Raw genomic sequence first — 21,822 nt, 5'->3', positions numbered from 1 at the left:
TGATCTTCATGTTTTCAAATGATATATGTTTTGTATAGTAATCCCAGCAGTACTTTCAGTATTACAGATCTGGAGTAATAAACTCAAATAGAATGTTTGAAAGCTCACGTTATAAAAAGCAAACAAGAACCCAGGCAGGTGAAATACACAGCCGTATATATAAATAACAGGAAAAAAAATACAGAAGGGAAAAAGAAAACGGTACTCTCAGCAATAAGAAATAGGTAGTGATATTGAAAACTCTGTAAAAGAACTAGCAAGGGAATAAAGACATAGTGCAAAATAAAATAAAAAAAAAAGAAATAAAATAAGTGTAATGCAATAAAGCATATTGATTTTATTATTGTCACTTGAACAGTTCTTGCACTGTGTCACTTTTAGAAGTAATACAAAATTTGCAGCATTATTTAACACCCCACATATAGATATAACTTTTATGAAGCCGTACTAAACAGGTGCATATATTTTACACTGATTTTTTCACAAAACAAAAAAAAAAGAAAGAAACTAAAGAGATAAAGTAGTCCCTTTTAAAAAGACAGGGAATTCAGCACTCTTTTTAATATAATAAAGTTTATTCATCACCATTATTAGAAGATATATAAATGCTTTCACTAGAAATGCTTGTGCAATGTTAAATGCTGACAGCGTATGGTGTCGGCATTAAGCGATGTTGGGCGGACATGTTCGCTATTGCATTGTTTTTTTATCAGGCATGTGTTGATTATGCAAATCTACTGTATTTGATAAATCTTTAATTTCCACCTTATAAAAAAAATACCTTAATTATACAAAATTAAAACTATAAAAAAAGAAAAATCAGTAAATGATAATTATTTATAATTGTATCTTCCTTTTTACACTGAATTTTGTTCACTTTTTTACTGTGACAAGGTCAAGCAATTCATAGTCAATATACTGGTTATCTGTGGTTTATTGTGTGTGACTGGGCAAGAGGCAAACAGACATAAGAGAGATGGAATGCAAGGGTGGGCTGGCAGTGACAAGTACAGTTGTGAAATAAAATAAAAAAAACAGCTGAAGTTTTTCAGTTTACCTGCACTGTTCATGTGAATATGTAGTTGTCGCCAGGTTTTAGCTTTGAGCAGCGATTTCACCAATGAATGCATATTGGTTTATGTGGATTTTAAAAGTTTCTCTTACACACTGCTTTTGGCCCATTTACTTAAAGGGACATAATACTCATATGCTAAATCACTTGAAACTGATGCAGTATAACTGTAAAAAGCTGACAGGAAAATATCACCTGAGCATCTCTATATAAAAAGGAAGATATTTTACCTCACAATCTCCTCAGCTCAGCAGAGTAAGTTCTGTGTAAAAAGTTATACTTCACCTGCTCCCAGCTGCAGGTAAAAATAAAAAATAAATGAAGAAATGAACAGCAGCCAATCAGCATCAGCAGTGCTGAGGTCATGAACTCTTACTGTGATCTCATGAGATTTGACTTAACTCTCATGAGATTTCATAGTAAGCTTCCTTTACCTGATTGGTGAAATAATATGAGAGTTCACGAGGCTCATCCTTTCAGCTGTCCCGGGACAGACATACTAATATGCTGCTTAGAAATCCTTTACAATGGGAGGTGGCTACTGAGGAACTTTTGAGGTAAAATATCTTTCTTTTTTACATAGAGATGTTCAGGAGATATTTTCTAGTCAGCTTTTTACAGCTATGCTGCATCACTTTCAAGTGTTTAAACATTTGGGTATTATGGCCCTTTAAAGGACCAGTAAATACAGTTGATTTGCATAATCAACAAATGCATGATAAACATGCAATGCAATCGCACTTAGTCTGAACTTCATATGAGTAGAAGATTTTTTTCTGACAAATTTGTATCTCTATTTACACTTCCACTGCATCATGTGACAGCCTTCAGCAATCACAAATGCATGTACGTATATTCTGTGAATTCTTGCACATGCTCAGTAGGAGCTGGGGACTAAAAAATTGTAAATATAAAAAGATTGTGCCCATTTTGTTAAAGGAAGTAAACTGGAAAGTTGTGTAAAATTGCATGCTCTATCTGAATCATGAAAGTTTAATTTTGACTTGAATATCCTTTTAAGTCAGTCTGTATGTGCCCTGCATGTGACTTTCATATCTGCTGTTTTCCGTATACGAACCCCTGCTGCCTCCAGACCTGCTGTTAGATCAAAACCTATTTATGAACACCTGTATGATTCTGTTTGCTCCAGCCTTGTTATAGCTAGCAACAACAAGTTAACCTTTCACTGCCTGAATTCCTGTGTATGAAACCACTGCTCTTCTGGACTGTTTATCGGAAACTGTTATATTTTAATAACATCTTGCTTGAATACCTTTGTATTACCCTATTATCAATCTGCAAGAGCCTTGTAGCAACTTTTGTTCCAGCTACCTTGCTTGCCATATACTAGACTGAGCTTGTGTATCTTGATTAATCCAGTTTCGCAGTACCTCTTACATCAGATACCTTGTTTGCTATTTACTGGACTGAGCTATTCATTACCTTCTACGTTATATTTTACCTGCCAGTATACAGTCTCCAGGTGAAGTGTTTTTCCCTAGGTGTTTCATTCACTTCTACATGTACAGTTTCTTTATATTTAGGTCATATTCTCCCTCACTTCTTAACTAGTGGATCCATTACCAAGATTTTACAAGTGCATAGTTGAAATGTGAGAGAATGAGTGATAATCATGGAAATGAGTATCATCAAATGTGTAGCTTTATACTTCTAACCATATTATTAAATAGTGGTTAATGGGATATAAATGTTTAATTATATGTAGTAAACTACTTTGCTATATAATTCTTTATTTTTGCTCCTTGTAATTTAAGTAAGAACATTAAAGGTTTTATAACTCTGACAAATGGAATGGCATGTGACCGTTTTCAAAAGTCTATTCCTGACACATATCAGTTCTTAATTCTTTTGAGCAAAGATTATTAGATAATTAACTGTCAAATAATATATATTTTGCTAACAAAATGACCATGGATAGCCTTGTCTACTCTAGTAATAAGTCCAGATTGGTTCTTCCAAATAAGACAAGAAGTGTCTGGAGTTTGGTTATTGAAAAACATTCACAGCAAACAAGGTATTATTGCATTCAAATATTTTTACTGTCCCTTTTATAAAGCTCATTTCAAGTATAACCCTTATTAAGTACCAGAACAGTAAGCTAAAAATGATTGTACCGAGTTGCACCGTATTTTGTATTTGCAACAAATTTATTTGTAACCTTTGGGTTTAAAAGAATACAGGGTTAATAATATCATGCCTTTACTATAGGGAGCTCAATGGTAAGGTCATACAATCGGTTCTGTGTGGACAGGACCTTTTCCATAATCTCATGGCAGCTCATAGTTGTAGGACTGTTATAATGTTATGTTACTTAGATAGACTAGTTTCTGTATAAAAGTTTCCTAGATATGTTAATATTTCTTGTTGCCATAGGTCCACATATAATTTCAGAACCCTGAGCAATTTGTCTCTGCCCCTGCTATGAAAACAAAAGATAAATACAGTCACATTTTTTTTTTATAATCTTCTGATACTGGGAACTTAGAGGTTGATAAGCACCGAAGTTTAATAGTCAAATAGTGTTACAGTTTATGTCATAGTAAGGCAATGTACATTTTTAAAGATCACAAAGATATTGACTTGTCCCCTACCATAGAAAATAATATTTTATATATATATATATGTGTGTGTGTGTGTAATTTTTAAATATTCTGTTATTTTAAAGTAGTTTTGGTGGATTTATCTTGACAATCCATCAGTCTCCAAGGAGCAGATTGTGAGAGTTCTGGGAGTTCTCGAGGAGCGGTCCTGATTTTTTACCGAAACCTGTATTTAGCATGTAAAGTTCCCCTTGTGAAATATCTCATCTGTTGGCAGTACCTCAATTTTTCCAAGATAATGAGGTTGTCTTGCTTTTCATTTTTCTTGTATGTTTTATAGAAGGTGTATTTTTTTCATTTGTTTGTATGATTTTGAAGTTGTTTTTGTGATTGCGGTATCCTTCTTAGTGGTACTCGCTCTATGCAGCAAGAAGTTAATGGTTGTTAGAAAGATTTCTATGGAGCTGAACTCGCCATTCACTGCTCTAATAAGGGGCAGGTACAAAATCTTAATGAATCCAGCATATTTCAAGAAGCACATTTCCAGCAAGTTTTTTTCAGTGAGATATTAGTTTTATAGATAAGTTTTATTGGATTTAAACCAATGACGCTTGGATCTAGACCAAAAACTCAGAAAAATTAATGTAACAATAAAGATGATTACTCAAAAGCAACATGTGCTTGGTCTTGCATTTTTAAAGTAAACTCTTTATCCGCATAACTAAACACATGCTGCATGTTTGAAACACAGGAGCTACAAATCAGTTTCCTCACCATCCCAGAACTTGGGTCAAGGAGGCAATCTGGATACCTTAGAGTACATTATGCATATGGCAATGGCCTAAAGTTAAATTTCTCCAATAAACACTTTAATGGAAAAAAATATTTCTTGAGAAAAAATTCTAATAAAACTGTTGTTATCAGCAACTGGAATGCGGCAATATTTTATCATCAGTGAACTGAGTTAAAATAAGACCGAGGGCTACTTTTTACCAAAAGAATAATCTGTCTCCCAAGAGTAACTGTGACTAGTAATCCATGAAATTAGCTCAATTGATCTTCAGTTGCACAGCATTGTCTGGCTTTTAATTATTCATACCTTAATATCTTTCATCCAAAATCTTGCATCGCCAATGGGAATGCAGAACTGGACATTCCTTCTTTTGAAGAAACATCTTATCGGCTTTTCCCCTTTGCATTAAGTATAGAAGACTCTGGCTGCCTACCTCTGACACTGCTATGCACAAGGTCCTTCCCCGGTGATTTCATTGAATGTTAATAACTGTATTAGCCTTGCAGATCAGTCATGCTGGCAGCGGGAAGTGAGATAGAGAGACTGAGCTTGTAGAGTGTATGTGTATAAACTGTGTCAGAAGAGAATCGTTTGCCCCAAAACCATTTGTGAAATATTAATGGAACAAAATTGTCTACAATTCAGAGAAGAAAAAAAAGAAGAGAGCACTGCAGTAAATAAAAAATAAAAAAAGACTGAGTAGCAAAAAACAAGTTTATAAAAGAAAATGGAAAGGATGCTTAAAGATAATTTGTTAAATGTATATGAATAAAAATGAGGTCTTTAAAAATGCAATTCAAAGAGTGATCTATTAATACTGGAGTAAGATTAGGTAAGTTAAAATAAAAGCTAGTAAAAAATATCTAATTATGTGTAACCAACAGAATCAAAGTATACGGAAAAGGCACACAAAGTATAGAGTATATGTTCTAAGATTCATTTATTTTATTGTGATTTATTGAATGTGGCTGGATTCTAATATAAAAAAAAATAAAAATAAATGATTAAGTTACATTTACTATGGATATAGCTAAGTAGTATAATGGGTAGATAAATACAATATGAACAATAGCCATGGAGATTTAAGCATCATAAGGGTTAATGGCAGCATTTTCCAGGTATACTGTGGCAGCATTTGTACTTTCTTGGATTATTTATACTATAATGGGAATAATAGAGAAATAGGCTCACGTGAAGGTTGCTACGATATAGAGGTCCTGGAAATGTCACAGGGAATGCAGGATTATTCTCCTGATAACCATCATCAATAAATTGTATTTTTACACTCTGACGATGCTACACAACAGCTGCCATTTTTAACTTTAGCATGCTATGTATAATTCCAGTAGTTTATCTTGCCCCCATGAGGATTTAGCAGGTATTACAATTAATGTGTTACAGATATTTCAGATTAACTCCCAATGTAAAAAACATTATGAACCAATATCGACTATTTCAATATAATAATAATAATAATAATAATATAATCGACTATATCAATATAATGTAAGAGGGAAAGCAACTGAAGCACTGAAAGCACTGAAGCAACTAATTGTTTCATATTCTAAGTGTATTGTAACTAGCAATCTTGGGTTAATGTTTTAAATATTAATGCATTTGTGAGATTGTAAAATGAATGCAAACACACTTAATGGACAAAGATAAAAAAATGGATGCTTAGTTAAAGGGACAGTAAAGTCAAAATTAAATGTTCATTACTCAGATAGAGCATTTAGTTATTAACAACTTTCTATTTCTCTATCGGAATCATTCAATACATTTTTTGGGTTTGACGTCCCTTTAAAATTCTGGAGTGATTATTGCAGTTTGGTTACATTTTATTTTATGTTCGGTATAATAAGTACACTGTATATAATTCTCACACACAATTTAAAAGGACATGAAACCCAAAAAAATGTATTTCACAATTCAGAAATGCAGTTTTAAACAACTTCCAATTGACTTCTATTTTCTAATTTGCTTTATTCTCTTGGTGTCCTTTGCTGAAGGAGTTGCAATGCACTACTGACAGCTAGCTGAACACATTGAGTAAGCCAATAATATGAGGCATATCTGTGCAGCCACCAATCAGCAGCCCTTGAAGTCTACCTAGGTATCCCTTTCAACAAGTGATTTTGATAGAACAAAACAAATGAGATAATAGAAGTAAATTGGAAAGTTGTTTAAAATCAGATGCTCTACTTAAATCATGAAAGAAAATATTTGAGTTTCATGACCCTTTAAATTATGTTTAGGGACATGAGAATGCAGAAAGTAAGTAATTGAGTGAACATTACATTAAACTCTGGTCTTTTGCTTCACAATCCTATAATATAAAAGGCCAAGTGTGTTTGTCTGAAGCTGTCATGCGCAGTAGAGACAGCATGAGGACAAGCACACCTGGCCTTAGAGTCTGTCTAACTGATCTGCTCCTGTTTGCGGCACGGTGCGGGTGGAAGTGGGCGTGGCCGGTCGTGATGGGGTGTGGCCAGACGTGGTAGGGGCATGACCGGGCGCGGTCATGCACGTGAGATAGAGGGGAGAGAGATAGAAAGAGAGGGGGAGAGAGCAAAAGAGATGGGAAAGAGCTAAAGAGAGGATACAAGAGAGCAAAAGAGAGGGGAAAGAGCAAGAGTAGGGGGAGAGAGAGCAAAATAGAGGGGAAAGAGCAAAAGAGAGGGATGGAGAGAGAGAGAGAGAGCAAAGGAGAGGGGAGAGAGACAGAGCAAAAGAGAGGGGGGGAGAGAGCAAAAGAGAGGGATGGAGAGAGAGAGAGAGAGAGGGATGTAGAGAGAGCAAAAGAGAGGGAGAGAGACAAAACAAAAGAGAGGGGGGAGAGAAAGTGCGCAAAAGAGAGGGGGAGAGAGAGCACGGGAGAGAGAGCGCAAAAGAGAGGGGGAAGAGAGGGAGCCCAAAAGAGAGGGGGGAGAGAGAGAGCGCAAAAGAAAGGGGGGAGAGAGCGCAAAAGAGAGGGGGAGAGAGAGCAAAAAAGAGGAGGGAGAGAGAGCACAAAAGAGAAGGGGAGAGAGAGAGAGCAAAAGAGAAGGGGAGAGAGAGCGCAAAAGAGAGGGGGGAATGAGCGCAAAAGAGAGAGGGGAGAGAGTGAAAAAGAGAGAGAAGAGAGAGAGCAAAAGAGAGGGGGAGAGCGAGAGCGCAAAGAGAGGAGGGAGAGAGCGCAAAAGAGAGGGGGGAGAGAGAGCGAAAGAGAGGGGGGAGAGAGATCAAAAAAGAGAGGGGGAGAGAGAGCAAAAGAGAGGGGGGAGAAAAAGCAAAAGAGAGGGGGGAGAAAAAGCAAAAGAAAGGGGGGAGAGAGGGAGCAAAAGAGAGGGGAGAGAGCAAAAGAGAGGAGGGAGAGAGAGAGAGAGACAAAGAGAGGGGGTAGAGAGAGCAAAAGAGATGTGGAGCAAGAGAGAGCGCAAAAGAAAGGGGGAGAGAGCACAAAAGAAAGGGGGAGAGAGCACAAAAGAGAGGGGGGAGAGAGAGCAAAAGAGAAGGTGAGGGAGAGAGAGCAAGGAGTAGGACCGCTGTACTGCAAAAAATGGCCCGTGTAAACGGGCTTTAGGACTAGTCTATTATATTACACATTTGCCACTCTTAAAACAGCCCTATATGGGAGTTTAATAGGGCATTAAAGTTAGAAGCGCTCCAATTGTAATCTAGTCCTATATGAGGAATTACATTTTGAGTTTAATCTATTTTTATATTCTACCTGGAACCTTAGCTAAACATCTATATCATTTTCACCTGTACAGTCATATGTTTTAATTCAAGTTATAATTGCCCACTTCCTCCAGCTATTAAAATATGTGTTTTTTTTAAAAGGTTGTAAATTCACTCAGTTTTTATTATATATTGCTTAGTCCTGGATTTCAAGATTTAAATACAACTCTCAACAAGTCCTAAAGGGCTAGTTTCCATAGCTAGTTTCCATTGAAGTGGTAACGTTTGTAAACTGGTGTTAACATAAAAATTCTCTATAGACTTTAATAGAGATAAATGTTTTTTACCACCAGTTTCCAAAGTTTACCACCTCAATGGAAACTAGCCGAAAATTGGGTAACATTTAAGGGCCTATTTATTATTGTGCGAGCGGACATGATCCGATATAGCGGATCATGTCCGTTGCACATCGATAAATGCCAACAGCATACGCTCTCTGCATTTATCATTGCACCTGCAGATTCGCGGCCAATCGGTCTCTAGCAGGGGGTGTCAATCAGCCCGATCGTATTCGATCGGGTTGTTTTCTGTCCGCCGCCTCAGAGCAGGTGAACAGGTTATGGAGCAGTGGTCTTTAGACTTCTGAAGGCTTGCCGGAAACACGGGGCATCAAGCTCCGTACAGAGCTTGATAAATATGCCCAATGGAATTAACAGCAGGCAATTAACAAAGCCCAAACATGAATAGGTGAAATCTGCTCTAGAACTATTCTTACAAAATGTATTCTTAGTCTAATTTTTGACAATACTGATTACGAATCTTAAATAATTAAGGTTGAAACAATCATTTTCAGTTCAGCTGCAACTAAACATAATCTATAATACAGCACTTTATTGTCAAGTCTCAAACACATGGTAAAAGGAGGTTTCTAGTTACACCATTTCAAACCTAGCAGATGTTATGTTAAATTAAACGGAAAAAAAATGGTACGCTTCAGGCAAATAATTTAATACATCATAACATATTATAAACTTCTGGTAACTCCTGCAATGCTGGAATAAATTAATTCAATCATAATTGCTCCAGGCTAGCTATTCCCAACTGTGTTATATGAAAGGTATTATTTAAGGGTGTATGACTAATGCCAAAACATGAGTAGCAGACAAGGAAAGCATTGCTCTTTATTTTCTGGTTTCTAAAAAGTGCTTGTTTATTTTATGTTTAAACTATATTATAATATATGTGCAGATAGATAAATAGATTATAGATTATAGATAGATAGATAGATAGATAGATAGATAGATAGATAGATAGATAGATAGATAGATAGACAGGCAGACAGATGATAGATAGATAGATAGATAGATAGATAGATAGATAGATGATAGACAGACAGACAGATAGAAAGATAGATAGATAATGTGTGTATGTGTGTATGTATGTGTGCATGTGTGTGTGCGCGTATGTTTATATATGTGAGTGTGTGTACCCACGTATGTGTGTGTATGTGTGTGTGCGCGTGTATGTTTATATGTGTGTGTGTGTACCCACGTATGTGTGTGTATGTATGTTTGTGTATGTGTGTGTGTGTATGTATGTGTGTGTATGTGTGTGTATGTGTGTATGTGTGTATGTGTGTGTGTGTGTATGTGTATGTGTGTGTATGTGTGTGTGTATGTGTGTGTGTGTGTGTGTGTGTGTGTATGTGTGTGTGTGTGTGTGTATGTGTGTGTATGTGTGTGTGTGTGTATGTGTGTATGTATGTGTGTGTGTATGTGTGTGTGTGTGTGTGTGTGCGTGTGTGTGTGCGTGTGTGTGTGCATGTGTGTGTATGCGTGTGTATGCGTGTATGCGTGTGTATGCATGTGTGTGTATGTGTGTATATGTGTGTGTATGTGTGTATATGTGTGTATGTGTGTGTGTGTATGTGTGTGTATGTGTGTGTATGTGTTTGTATATGTGTGTGTATGTGTGTGTGTATGTGTGTTTATGTGTGTGTGTGTATGTATGTGTGTGTATGTGTGTGTGCGCATGCGTGGCGTGCTCCTACAGTAGTTAAACATTTATACAGCAGTATACAATTTGCAAATGTACGTTTTCTGCTGTATAAAACTGGACTAGATTTTGCACAAATATTAATCTTTCATATACATTATCACAATTTTTTCCATTCTCTTTAAAAAAAAAAAAAAAAAGTCATTAAAACATGTAGGCCTAGATTTAGAGTTTGGCGGTAGCCGTGAAAACCAGCGTTAGAGGCTCCTAACGCTGGTTTTAGGCTACCGCCGGTATTTGGAGTCAGTCAGGAAAGGGTCTAACGCTCACTTTACAGCCGCGACTTTTCCATACCGCAGATCCCCTTACGTCAATTGCGTATCCTATCTTTTCAATGGGATCTTTCTAACTCCGGTATTTAGAATCGTGTCTGAAGTTAGCGTTAGAATTCTAACGACAAAACTCCAGCCGCAGAAAAAAGTCAGTAGTTAAGAGCTTTCTGGGCTAACGCCGGTTCATAAAGCTCTTAACTACTGTGCTCTAAAGTACACTAACACCCATAAACTACCTATGTACCCCTAAACCGAGGTCCCCCCACATCGCCGCCACTCGATTAAATTTTTTTAACCCCTAATCTGCCGACCGCCACCTACGTTATACTTATGTACCCCTAATCTGCTGCCCCTAACACCGCCGACCCCTATATTATATTTATTAACCCCTAATCTGCCGCCCACAACGTCGCCGCCAGCTACCTACAATAATTAACCCCTAATCTGCCGACCGCAAAGCGCCGCCACCTATATTATAGCTATGTACCCCTAATCTGCTGCCCCTAACACCGCCGACCCCTATATTATATTTATTAACCCCTAATCTGCCCCCCTCAACGTCGCCTCCACCTGCCTACACTTATTAACCCCTAATCTGAAGAGCGGATCTCACCGCTACTATAATAAAGTTATTAACCCCTAATCCGCCTCACTCCCGCCTCAATAACCCTATAATAAATAGTATTAACCCCTAATCTGCCCTCCCTAACATCGCCGACACCTACCTTCAATTATTAACCCCTAATCTGCCGACCTAATCTCGCCGCTACTGTAATAAATGTATTAACCCCTAAAGCTAAGTCTAACCCTAACACTAACACCCCCCTAAGTTAAATATAATTTAAATCTAACGAAATAAATTAACTCTTATTAAATAAATTATTCCTATTTAAAGCTAAATACTTAACTGTAAAGTAAACCCTAATATAGCTACAATATAAATTATAATTATATTATAGCTATTTTAGAATTTATATTTATTTTACAGGCAACTTTGTATTTATTTTAACCAGGTATCACCGATCGTTCCAGGCTCCGAAATCTTCATCCAAGCCCAAGCGGGGGCTAGATATCCATCATCCGACGGCTGAAGAAGTCCAGAAGAGGGTCCAAAGTCTTCATCCTATCCGGGAAGAAGAGTAGATCCGGACCAGCAACCATCTTCTTCCAAGCGGCATCTTCGTCCTTCATCCGATGAGGACCGGCTCCATCTTGAAGACCTCCACCGCGGACCCATCTTCTTCTTCTGACGACTTCCAGACGAATGACGGTTCCTTTAAGGGACGTCATCCAAGATGGCGTCCCTCAAATTCCGATTGGCTGATAGGATTCTATCAGCCAATTGGAATTAAGGTAGGAAAATTCTGATTGGCTGATGGAATCAGCCAATCAGAATCAAGTTCAATCCGATTGGCTGATTCAATCAGCCAATCAGATTGAGTTCGCATTCTATTGGCTGATCGGAACAGCCAATAGAATGCGAGCTCAATCTGATTGGCTGATTGAATCAGCCAATCGGATTGAACTTGATTCTGATTGGCTGATTCCATCAGCCAATCAGAATTTTCCTACCTTAATTCCGATTGGCTGATAGAATCCTATCAGCCAATCGGAATTCGAGGGACGCCATCTTGGATGACGTCCCTTAAAGGAACCGTCATTCGTCGGGAAGTCGTCGGAGAAGAAGGATGGATCCGCGATGGAGGTCTTGAAGATCAGCCGGCCGTCATCGGATTGAAGAACATAGAAGATGCGGCTTGGATGAAGATGTTTGCAGGTCCGGATGTCCTCTTCTGCCCGCTTGGATCAAGACTTCAGCCGGAGGATGGACGTCCCTCTTCAGCCCCCCGCTTGGGCTTGGATCAAGACATCGGAGGCTCTTCTGGATCGATCGGTGAACCTGGCATGATGAAGACAAGGTAGGAAGATCTTCAGGGGCTTAGTGTTAGGTTTATTTAAGGGGGGTTTGGGTTAGATTAGGGGTATGTGGGTGGTGGGTTGTAATGTTGGGGGGGGTATTTTATGTTTTTTTTTACAGGCAAAAGAGCTGAATTCTTTGGGGCATGCCCCGCAAAGGGCCCTGTTCAGGGCTGGTAAGGTAAAAGAGCTTTGAACTTTTATAATTTAGAATAGGGTAGGGCATTTTTTTATTTTGGGGGGCTTTGTTATTTTATTAGGGGGCTTAGAGTAGGTGTAATTAGTTTAAAATTGTTGTAATTTTTTTCTGTTTGTAAATATTTTTTTATTTTTTGTAACTTAGTTCTTTTTTATTTTTTGTACTTTAGTTAGTTTATTTAATTGTATTTATTTGTAGGAATTGTATTTAATTTATTTATTGATAGTGTAGTGTTAGGTTTAATTGTAGATAATTGTAGGTATTTTATTTAATTAATTTATTGATAGTGTAGTGTTAGGTTTAATTGTAACTTAGGTTAGGATTTATTTTACAGGTAATTTTGTAATTATTTTAACTATTTTAGCTATTAAATAGTTCTTAACTATTTAATAGCTATTGTACCTGGTTAAAATAAATACAAAGTTACCTGTAAAATAAATATTAATCCTAAAATAGCTATAATATAATTTTAATTTATATTGTAGCTATATTAGGGTTTATTTTGCAGGTAAATATTTAGCTTTAAATAGGATTAATTTATTTAATAAGAGTTAATTAATTTCGTTAGATTTAAATTATATTTAACTTAGGGGGGTGTTAGGGTTAGACTTAGCTTTAGGGGTTAATACATTTATTAGAATAGCGGTGAGCTCCAGTCGGCAGATTAGGGGTTAATGTTTGAAGTTAGGTGTTGGCGATGTTAGGGAGGGCAGATTAGGGGTTAATACTATTTATTATAGGGTTATTGAGGCGGGAGTGAGGCGGATTAGGGGTTAATACATTTATTATAGTAGCGCTCAGGTCCGGTCGGTAGATTAGGGGTTAATAAGTGTAGTTAGGTGGAGGCGACGTTGGGGGCGGCAGATTAGGGGTTAATAAATATAATATAGGGGTCGGCGATGTTAGGGCAGCAGATTAGGGGTACATAGGGATAATGTAGGTGGCGGGGGTGTACGGAGCGGCAGATTAGGGGTTAAAAATAATATGCAGGGGTCAGAAATAGTGGGGGCGGCAGAATAGGGGTTAATAAGTTAGGGGGTGTTTAGACTCGGGGTACATGTTAGGGTGTTAGGTGCAGACGTAGGAAGTGTTTCCCCATAGCAAACAATGGGGCTGCGTTAGGAGCTGAACTCGGCTTTTTTGCAGGTGTTAGGTTTTTTTTCAGCTCAAACAGCCCCCATTGTTTTCTATGGGGGAATCGTGCACGAGCACGTTTTTGAAGCTGGCCGCGTCCGTAAGCAACTCTGGTATCGAGAGTTGAAGTTGCGTTAAATATGCTCTACGCTCATTTTTTGGAGCCTAACACAGCCATTCTGTGAACTCTTAATACCAGAGGTATTTAAAAGGTGCGGCCAGAAAAAAGCCAGCGTTAGCTACGCGGTTCGTTACCGACAAAACTCTAAATCTAGGCCGTAATTTTTGCATCTATGACCATCACTTTCTATGTCTTTAAAGGGACATGAACTCCAAAATGTTTCTTTCATGATTCAGATAGAGAATACAATTTAAAAAAAGTTTCTAAATTACTTCTATAAACAAATTTGCTTCGTTCTCATATTAATCTTTGTTGAAGAGATTTCTAAATAGGTAGTGTGCACATATCTGGGACAGAACATGACAGAAAATAGTGCTGCCATCTAGTGCCCTTGCTAATAAATAACATTGTTGCCAAATTGCTGCCATAAAGTGCTGCAGACACATGCACACTCCTGAACTTGCATTCCTGCTTTTCAACAAAGTATAACAAGAAAACAAAGAAAAATTGATAATAGAAATACAATGGAAAGGTGTTCTATCTAATTTATGAAAGACAAATTTTGTGTTTCATGTCCCTTTAACTCTCAGAAAAAAAAAAAGAGGCCAACCCCTTCACTAATGGGAATTTTAGAGAAAACTTGCCAAAATCCCAGAGAATTTTCCGTATATATATATATACAGTATATACAGTATATTAGTAGAAAAGCTAAGGTATTGATCTAGGCTCATTTTGTTATATTTCATGCCACCAAATGCGATCATATAAATGCGATCATAGGTGTGATTACATACTTTGGGTTTCTCAATGAAATTATTTACATACCGCTTGTGCAGTCCTAACACAAATGGTTGTAAAATCTTCTCTGGTGTCCCTTTTGTTTAGAAATAGCACACATGCAAGGCTTTGCTATTTTTTTTGGTAATTAGAAGGCTGCTAATTTCAGCTGCGCACCATGCTTCTGAAATTTCGTCAGAGAAGTTGTTTTTTTTTGTTTTTGTTTTTTAATTAATTAAATTTTATTTTTTTATTTTCTGCAGTGTAGGATCACCCCTTACCCACTCACTTCCCTGATTCCTCCCAAACAGCTCTCGGAACCCTCCCCACTCCCAATGGTCTCCGCCATCTTAGGTACTGCCTCCCTCCTTCTTTCCCACACCACGCACTGCACAACCACAGCAAATATAAGCAGTGAGCCTGCCTGTATCAGTGTCTATATCAGTGATCTGGCTTCATATTGTAAAGGGAGCATGATCAGTGCTAACTTACCATATGAAGGCAGATGCCTTCTGTCCCCAGCTACAGTCTCTGCTGTCAAAGCTGACAGCAAGGACCACTGACAGCAAGGACCACAGCACGCACCTCTGTGTTGGACGTAGGTAATATTTTAACACAGTACACCCTGCAAAGTACTCTGTGACGTAGTACTTAAGGTGATTTGGCGCAAGGGGTTAAACACATAGGTTAAATCCAGCACAGAGACAGCATGCCTTGCAACAACCAAATAGAAAATGGGCAATGGCCAAGGCAAGATGCTCCTGAATGGGAATTTACCTTTAAGTTTAACCCTGTCGCGAGGGTTAAATGCATAGGGCCCACGTGTTCCAGACTAGTGTGAGCGGGACTGAAACGCTAATTAAATAGCTGTTTTCTTAAGACCACATCTACTTAGCTTTTTCACCACCACAAGGTTTGCAAAATTAAATCATCCCAATCCAATCAAGATGATTGACAAGCCCTTCTCTATCTCAATAGTTTTTTTCTAGAGCAGGGGGCATGGCTGCAGAAGCAATTGCAATGCCAGGTGACCAAGGTTGCCAAGAGTGAACCTTGTCTGTCTGGCATTTAATAAATGGGCCCTATAGAATTCTTCAATCAATAATGCAAAACTGTATGCTCAAAAAAATTACAGCACATACTTGATGAATTAGACTGTCCCTTTAAGAAGAAAATAAATTAAAGCTTGTTTGAGAAAACTGCTACATTTTCAGCAGCAATAGATAGCAGTTCTCTCTAGCAGCCAAAGGGTTAAATAACTAGTCTGTATTAATGCAAACACAATGCATCATGTGTGACAGTTAAATGTTAATCAATTAATGCACTGACACATTCTTGTAATTTCCATATTGATGCATAACAAAAACACACATCACCAAAATCCCTCTTATCATTTTTTTTTAATTCTGCAGACAGCTTGTTTGGTGTGAACTCCACAGAAAAAAATATGTAAATTTTGATATACTGGCCAACATTAATAAAATGGATCTTAGTTATTGTATAACTTGGGTAATTGAAGATTAACAGAATATTTTAAGTTATTTTTACTTAGATCTAAATATGTAATTTTTTTAGATTTAGAATGTGTTATTTAGATCTGTGATGGCCATCTTGCTAGCACATGGGGGCCACAGATCATATTTTAGCAGCTTTAAAGGAACAGTCAAGTCCAAAATAAACTTTCATGATTCAGATAGGGCATGCAATTTTAAACAACTTTCCAAATTACTTGTATCACCCATTTTGCTTTGTTCTCTTGGTATTCTTAGTTGAAAACTAAATCTAGGTAGGCTCATATGCTAATTTCTTAGACCTTGAAGGCAGCCTCTAATCTGAATGCATTTTGACAGTTTTTCTCCACTAGAGGGCGTTAGTTCATGTGTGTCATATAGATAACATTGAGCTAACGCACGGGAAGTTACCTAGGAGTCAGCATTTAAAAGAACTGAAATAAGGGGGCAGTTTGCAGAGGCTTAGATACTAGGTAGTTACAGAGGTAAAATGTGTATTATTATAACTGTGTTGGTTATGCAAAACTGGGAAATGGGTAATAAAGGGATTATCTATCTTTTTAAACAATAAAAATTCTGTTGTTGACTGTCCCTTTAATAACCCCATATAAATGTATGTCCATTAAACAAACAAAATGCCCTAGATTACAAGTGGAGCGGTAGTTTGTGCTCCCACTAGCGCGTTAACCATGCTAGACTTCGGCTTTTTGTGAGCCTCGGGTATTGTGCATATTACAAGCTGAAAGTTAAAAGGTTTTGCTCGCATTCTAACCCGCCATGGGCAAAAAACTGAACTTCGAATATTTCAATTGCGTTAACATTCTCCCCCAGAGACTTAAATGGAGTGTGAAAACTGGAGAAAAAAAAACTAACACTATATATATATATATATGTCTATATATTTGTACACATGTTTTTGTGTGTATATATGTACCATACAATCCTGCACTTCCAGTTCTGTAGTCAGTACTCATCCATAAAAGTCCTTTTTTTTCAACAATTTATCTTAAATCAGAAGCCATAAAAGCAATATGATATCCGAAGTAAAGGCCTAAACCTTGGTTAGAGCTGTGTGCCAAACATGTTTCAGGCTTTACCTTAGCCCTTGGTCACTGTCATATATGTGTATAAATCTCTGTAAATACATATATACACATATAAATACATATATACACATATAAATACATATATACACATATAAATACATATATACACATATAAATACTTATATACACATATAAATACATATATACACATATAAATACATATATACACATATAAATACATATATACACATATAAATACATATATACACATATAAATACATATATACACATATAAATACTTATATACACATATAAATACTTATATACACATATAAATACATATATACACACATATAAATACATATATACACATATAAATACATATATACACACATATAAATACATATATACACATATAAATACATATATACACATATAAATACATATATACACATATAAATACATATATACACATATAAATACATATATACACATATAAATACATATATACACATATAAATACTTATATATACATATAAATACATATATACACACATATAAATACATATATACACATATAAATACTTATATACACACATATAAATACATATATACACATATAAATACATATATACACATATAAATACTTATATATACATATAAATACATATATACACACATATAAATACATATATACACATATAAATACATATATACACACATATAAATACATATATACACATATAAATACATATATACACACATATAAATACATATATACACATATAAATACATATATACACACACACACACACACACATATATATATATATATATATATATATATATATATATATGTCATGATTTAGATAGCGCATGTGATTTTAAACAACTTTCTATTTTACTTCTATTATCAATTTTTCTTTGTATCTTTTGTGGAAAAGCAGGGCTGTATGCTTAGGAGCCGTCCCATTTCTGGAGCACTATATGGCAGCAGTTTTGCAAGAATGTTATCCATTTGCTAGAGCACTAGATAGCAGCACTATTTCCCGCCATGTAGTGCTCCAGACGGCTACGTAGGTACCTCTTCAATGCAGAATATGATAGGAACAAAGCACATTTTGACAATATATGTAAATTGTAATTTTTTTTAAAAATGTTATGCTCTGTCTGAATCACAAAAGAAAATGTTGGGGGTTTTATATCCCTTTAAAGCAGGCCTTTTCTTCCTAACACCTCAGACCTCATATCTTTGAACGCTAATACCTTTTTAATGCAATATTTTTTAATAATGTCTATCAGACAGTATTATTATGAGTGTAACTGTACTTTTAAATATATTTTTCATTTCTTTTGTGCAATTTTTTTTCTTACTTAACTGTTAGCCAGAACTCTGAAGTCGTGATATCCCGTTGCACGTTAAATTACATTGTGCTCAAGCAAACGTATTTATTTTCAACTTGTAAAAGCGAGCTTCTTCCGATGTTCACTCGTGCGCAAAGGTTAGCGAGCTCCTCCTAATCTAGCCCATAATATATAATTATATAAAAGATTTAGGTAAGGTTGCATGGTATTCTCTATCTGCTGTTCTTCCCCCCAGTTACACTTTTTCCTAGGGCCAAAAAAATCATGGCACATGTTAGTTCTGATTTTCCTGAATCGCCCGAAAACTAGTTCCAAGATATATAATTTGCTAAATAATATAAGAGTTATAAGAGTTTCAACCCAGCTACACCCAATTAGTTCTCAAAGTAAGAAGAAATTAAATATCCCCTCCTCCATCATACTGCTTTATTTTTAACTAGTCCTAAAGCCCGTTTACACAGGCCATTTTTTGCAGTACAGCGGTGCCACCCCTTGCTCTCTCTCTTCCCTTCTCTTTTGCTCTCTCTCCCCCTCTCTTTTGCACTCTCTCCCCCACTCTTTTGCACTCTCTCTCTCTCCCCCTCTCTTTTGCGCTCTCCCTCTCTCCACTCTCTCTTGCTTTCTCTCCCCCCTCTCTTTTGCTCTCTCTCCCCCTCTCTTTTGTGCTCTCCCCCCCCTCTCTTTTAAGCTCTCTCCCCCCTCTCTTTTACGCTCTCTCCCCCCTCTCTTTTGCGTTCTCTCCCCCCCCCCCTCTTTTGCACGCTCTCTCTCCACCTCTCTTTTGCGCTCTCTCTCCCCCCTCCGTTTTGCGCTCTCTCCCCCCTCCCTTTTGCGCTCTCTCCCCCTCTCTTTTGCACTCTCTCTCTCCCCCCTCTTTTTTGCACTCTCTCTCCCCTTCTCTTTTGTGCTCTCTCCCCCCTCTCTTTTGCTTTGTCTCTCTCCCCTATTTTTTGCTCTCTTTCTCCATCCCTCTCTTTTGCTCTTTCTCTCCATCCCTCTCTTTTGCTCGCTCTCTCCCCCTCTCTTTTTCTCTCTCTTCCCTCCATTTTGCTCTTTCCTCTGTCTTTTGCTCTCTCACCCCCCTCTCTTTTGCTCTTTCCCTCTCTTTTGCTCTCTCTCCATCCCTCTCTTATGCTCTCTCTCTTCCCCTCTCTATTGCTCTCTCTCCCCCCTCTCTTTTGCTCTCTCTCCCCCTCTCTCCCCCTCTCTTCTTTTGCTCTCTCTCCCCTCTCTTTTGCTCTCTCTCTCTTCCCCTCTCTTTTGCTCTCTCTCTCCCCCTTTCTTTTTCTCTCTCTTCCCTCTATTTTGTTCTTTCCCCTCTATTTTGCTCTCTCTCCCCCCCTCTCTTCTGCTCTTTCCCCTCTCTTCTGCTCTTCCCCCTTTCTTTAGCTCTTTCCTATCTCTTTTTATCTCTCCTCCTCTCTTTCTATTTCTCTCCCCTCTCACTCACCGGCTGCGTCGGACCACGCCCCTGCCACGCCCATCACGCCCTCAACCATGCCCGGCCACGTCCATGCTCCCGCCCAACCACGCCCACTTTCGCCCCACCACCGCAAACAGCATGTCAGGTACGGCTAGGTGTGTTTGTCCTTGTGCTCTACTGCGCATGACAGCTTCGGACAAACACACTTGGCCTTTTATATTATAGGATAATGTTGGGAGTCATTGGAATAAGATTACAATAAATTGTCTTCCTGTAAATCATATTGATAGAAAGACCAAGCTAACTTACTAGACATGATAAAAAGCCTGTCATATGTATTATCCAAGATACAGAATAAAATTTGTAAGTAGATATTGTAGAACTCTATTGGGTCCATATATTTTTATTTTTTTATTTTTATTGAAAGATCAATAGTTTACAGAACAAGAGAATACTTCCAACAACAGGAGTTTTACATAAATGCCTACACGATATATTAAGATTAGGGTCCATATATTTTTTTAACATTTTGATGAGCAACCTTCTACAAGAATTTTAAATTATACTTTTTTTTGTAATTTTTTTTAATTCTCAGAAGTTTTGACAAGTGCTGTTTCCTCATTGTGTTTGAAACACCTCTCCATATAATCTCTCTGAGTAACAAAATGTAAAATAAATGAGGCAGAGTAAAATTTACATACACACCGATCATAACAGCTGCTTAGCACCCTATGCTTTTTAAAGTTTTATAATAGACATTTCTTACCTTAGGTGTGAGCACAATTGCTGAACCCCCATTAATGCCAATGATGGGCATAGAGGTCTGTGCAGATATGAAGTCAAGGATCTGGGCCACTGACTCAGTGCGTGTGTCATCTTCAAAGACAACCCCATGGATGCGTAGGCTGGAGAGGACATCACAGATTTGCAGTATAAGGCTACGAGGGTTTGTGTCATTAAGAATTACTGATACTGGGTTCACTTCCATGGAAAAGTTACGGAAGTCAGATGGAGAAAACCGAGCATTCTCAGGTTTATAGGAACTTCCACTAAAAATAATGGCTACGTTTAGGGATTGTAGAGTCTCTTCTCTGAAATCCAGAAAGGGGCTGGCGCAAGCCAGGGCAAACATAAAAAGCATCCTAGCAGCGGGCATAAAGACAAAGTTCAAAGCTGGTGGAAAACACATCTCGAATGGTTTTGGCTTCTTCTCTAGAAAAGAATACAGAAAAGAACAACATATATTAAAATTGTTTAAAATTGCAGCATAATAATATTTTATTGCCATCAAGGTTTACATTCTTTATAAAAATAAATACCTTTTGTATATATATATATATATATATATATATATATATATATATATATATATATATATATATATAAAGGACAAAAGAGTTCTGCAGAGGCACAATTTGCAGTTTTAAATTTAAATATTTATTATATCCAAAAACATGGTAAAACAACATATGGAGCTATCACGACAAGCGATTAAACAAATCAAGCATGAAAGAATACTAACATGTTTCGGCGCAAGGCCGTAACCAAAGCTACTGGGTACACCTGTTGCATGATCTATGTACCCTACACCTTTTTCTCATTGGTTAAAAACAACTCATGCTATTCTCTGCCAAATACCCTATTTAAAGGTATAATCAACATATATTAATGTCGCTCATGCCTGTAATAACTACAAATAAAAGTTTATTTATTTGAATTAAGTAAGTATTGCTCATTTCTAGAAAACATAATTATTCAGCAAATAGAATGATTTATATAATCTGCTGAAAGATGCATGAAAAACTCTTAGGTATATACAAAAAAAAAAGAGTATAAAGTATAACCATCTGACCAAATGAGGACTAACAATAGTATATTTGTGTATCAAAGGTATGTTCTGGTGGAACACTAGGTTA

General features: G+C 37.0%; 1 protein-coding gene across 1 annotated transcript in view; it reads right to left on the bottom strand.

Annotated features, from left to right (window-relative positions):
* The window catches only part of GRIN2D (glutamate ionotropic receptor NMDA type subunit 2D), a 666,498-nt gene extending 645,403 nt beyond the window's left edge, over positions 1–21,095 (bottom strand). Inside the window, 1 exon segment of the mRNA XM_053690671.1 lies at positions 20,673–21,095. Coding sequence (XP_053546646.1) covers positions 20,673–21,095 — 423 coding nt within the window.
* Positions 21,096–21,822: the final 727 nt, after the last annotated feature.

The sequence above is a fragment of the Bombina bombina genome, chromosome 8 (assembly GCF_027579735.1).
Source record: "Bombina bombina isolate aBomBom1 chromosome 8, aBomBom1.pri, whole genome shotgun sequence".
NCBI lineage: Eukaryota > Metazoa > Chordata > Amphibia > Anura > Bombinatoridae > Bombina > Bombina bombina.
Note: the sequence above shows the minus strand (reverse complement) of the source record. Positions and strands in the feature narration are given on the sequence as shown.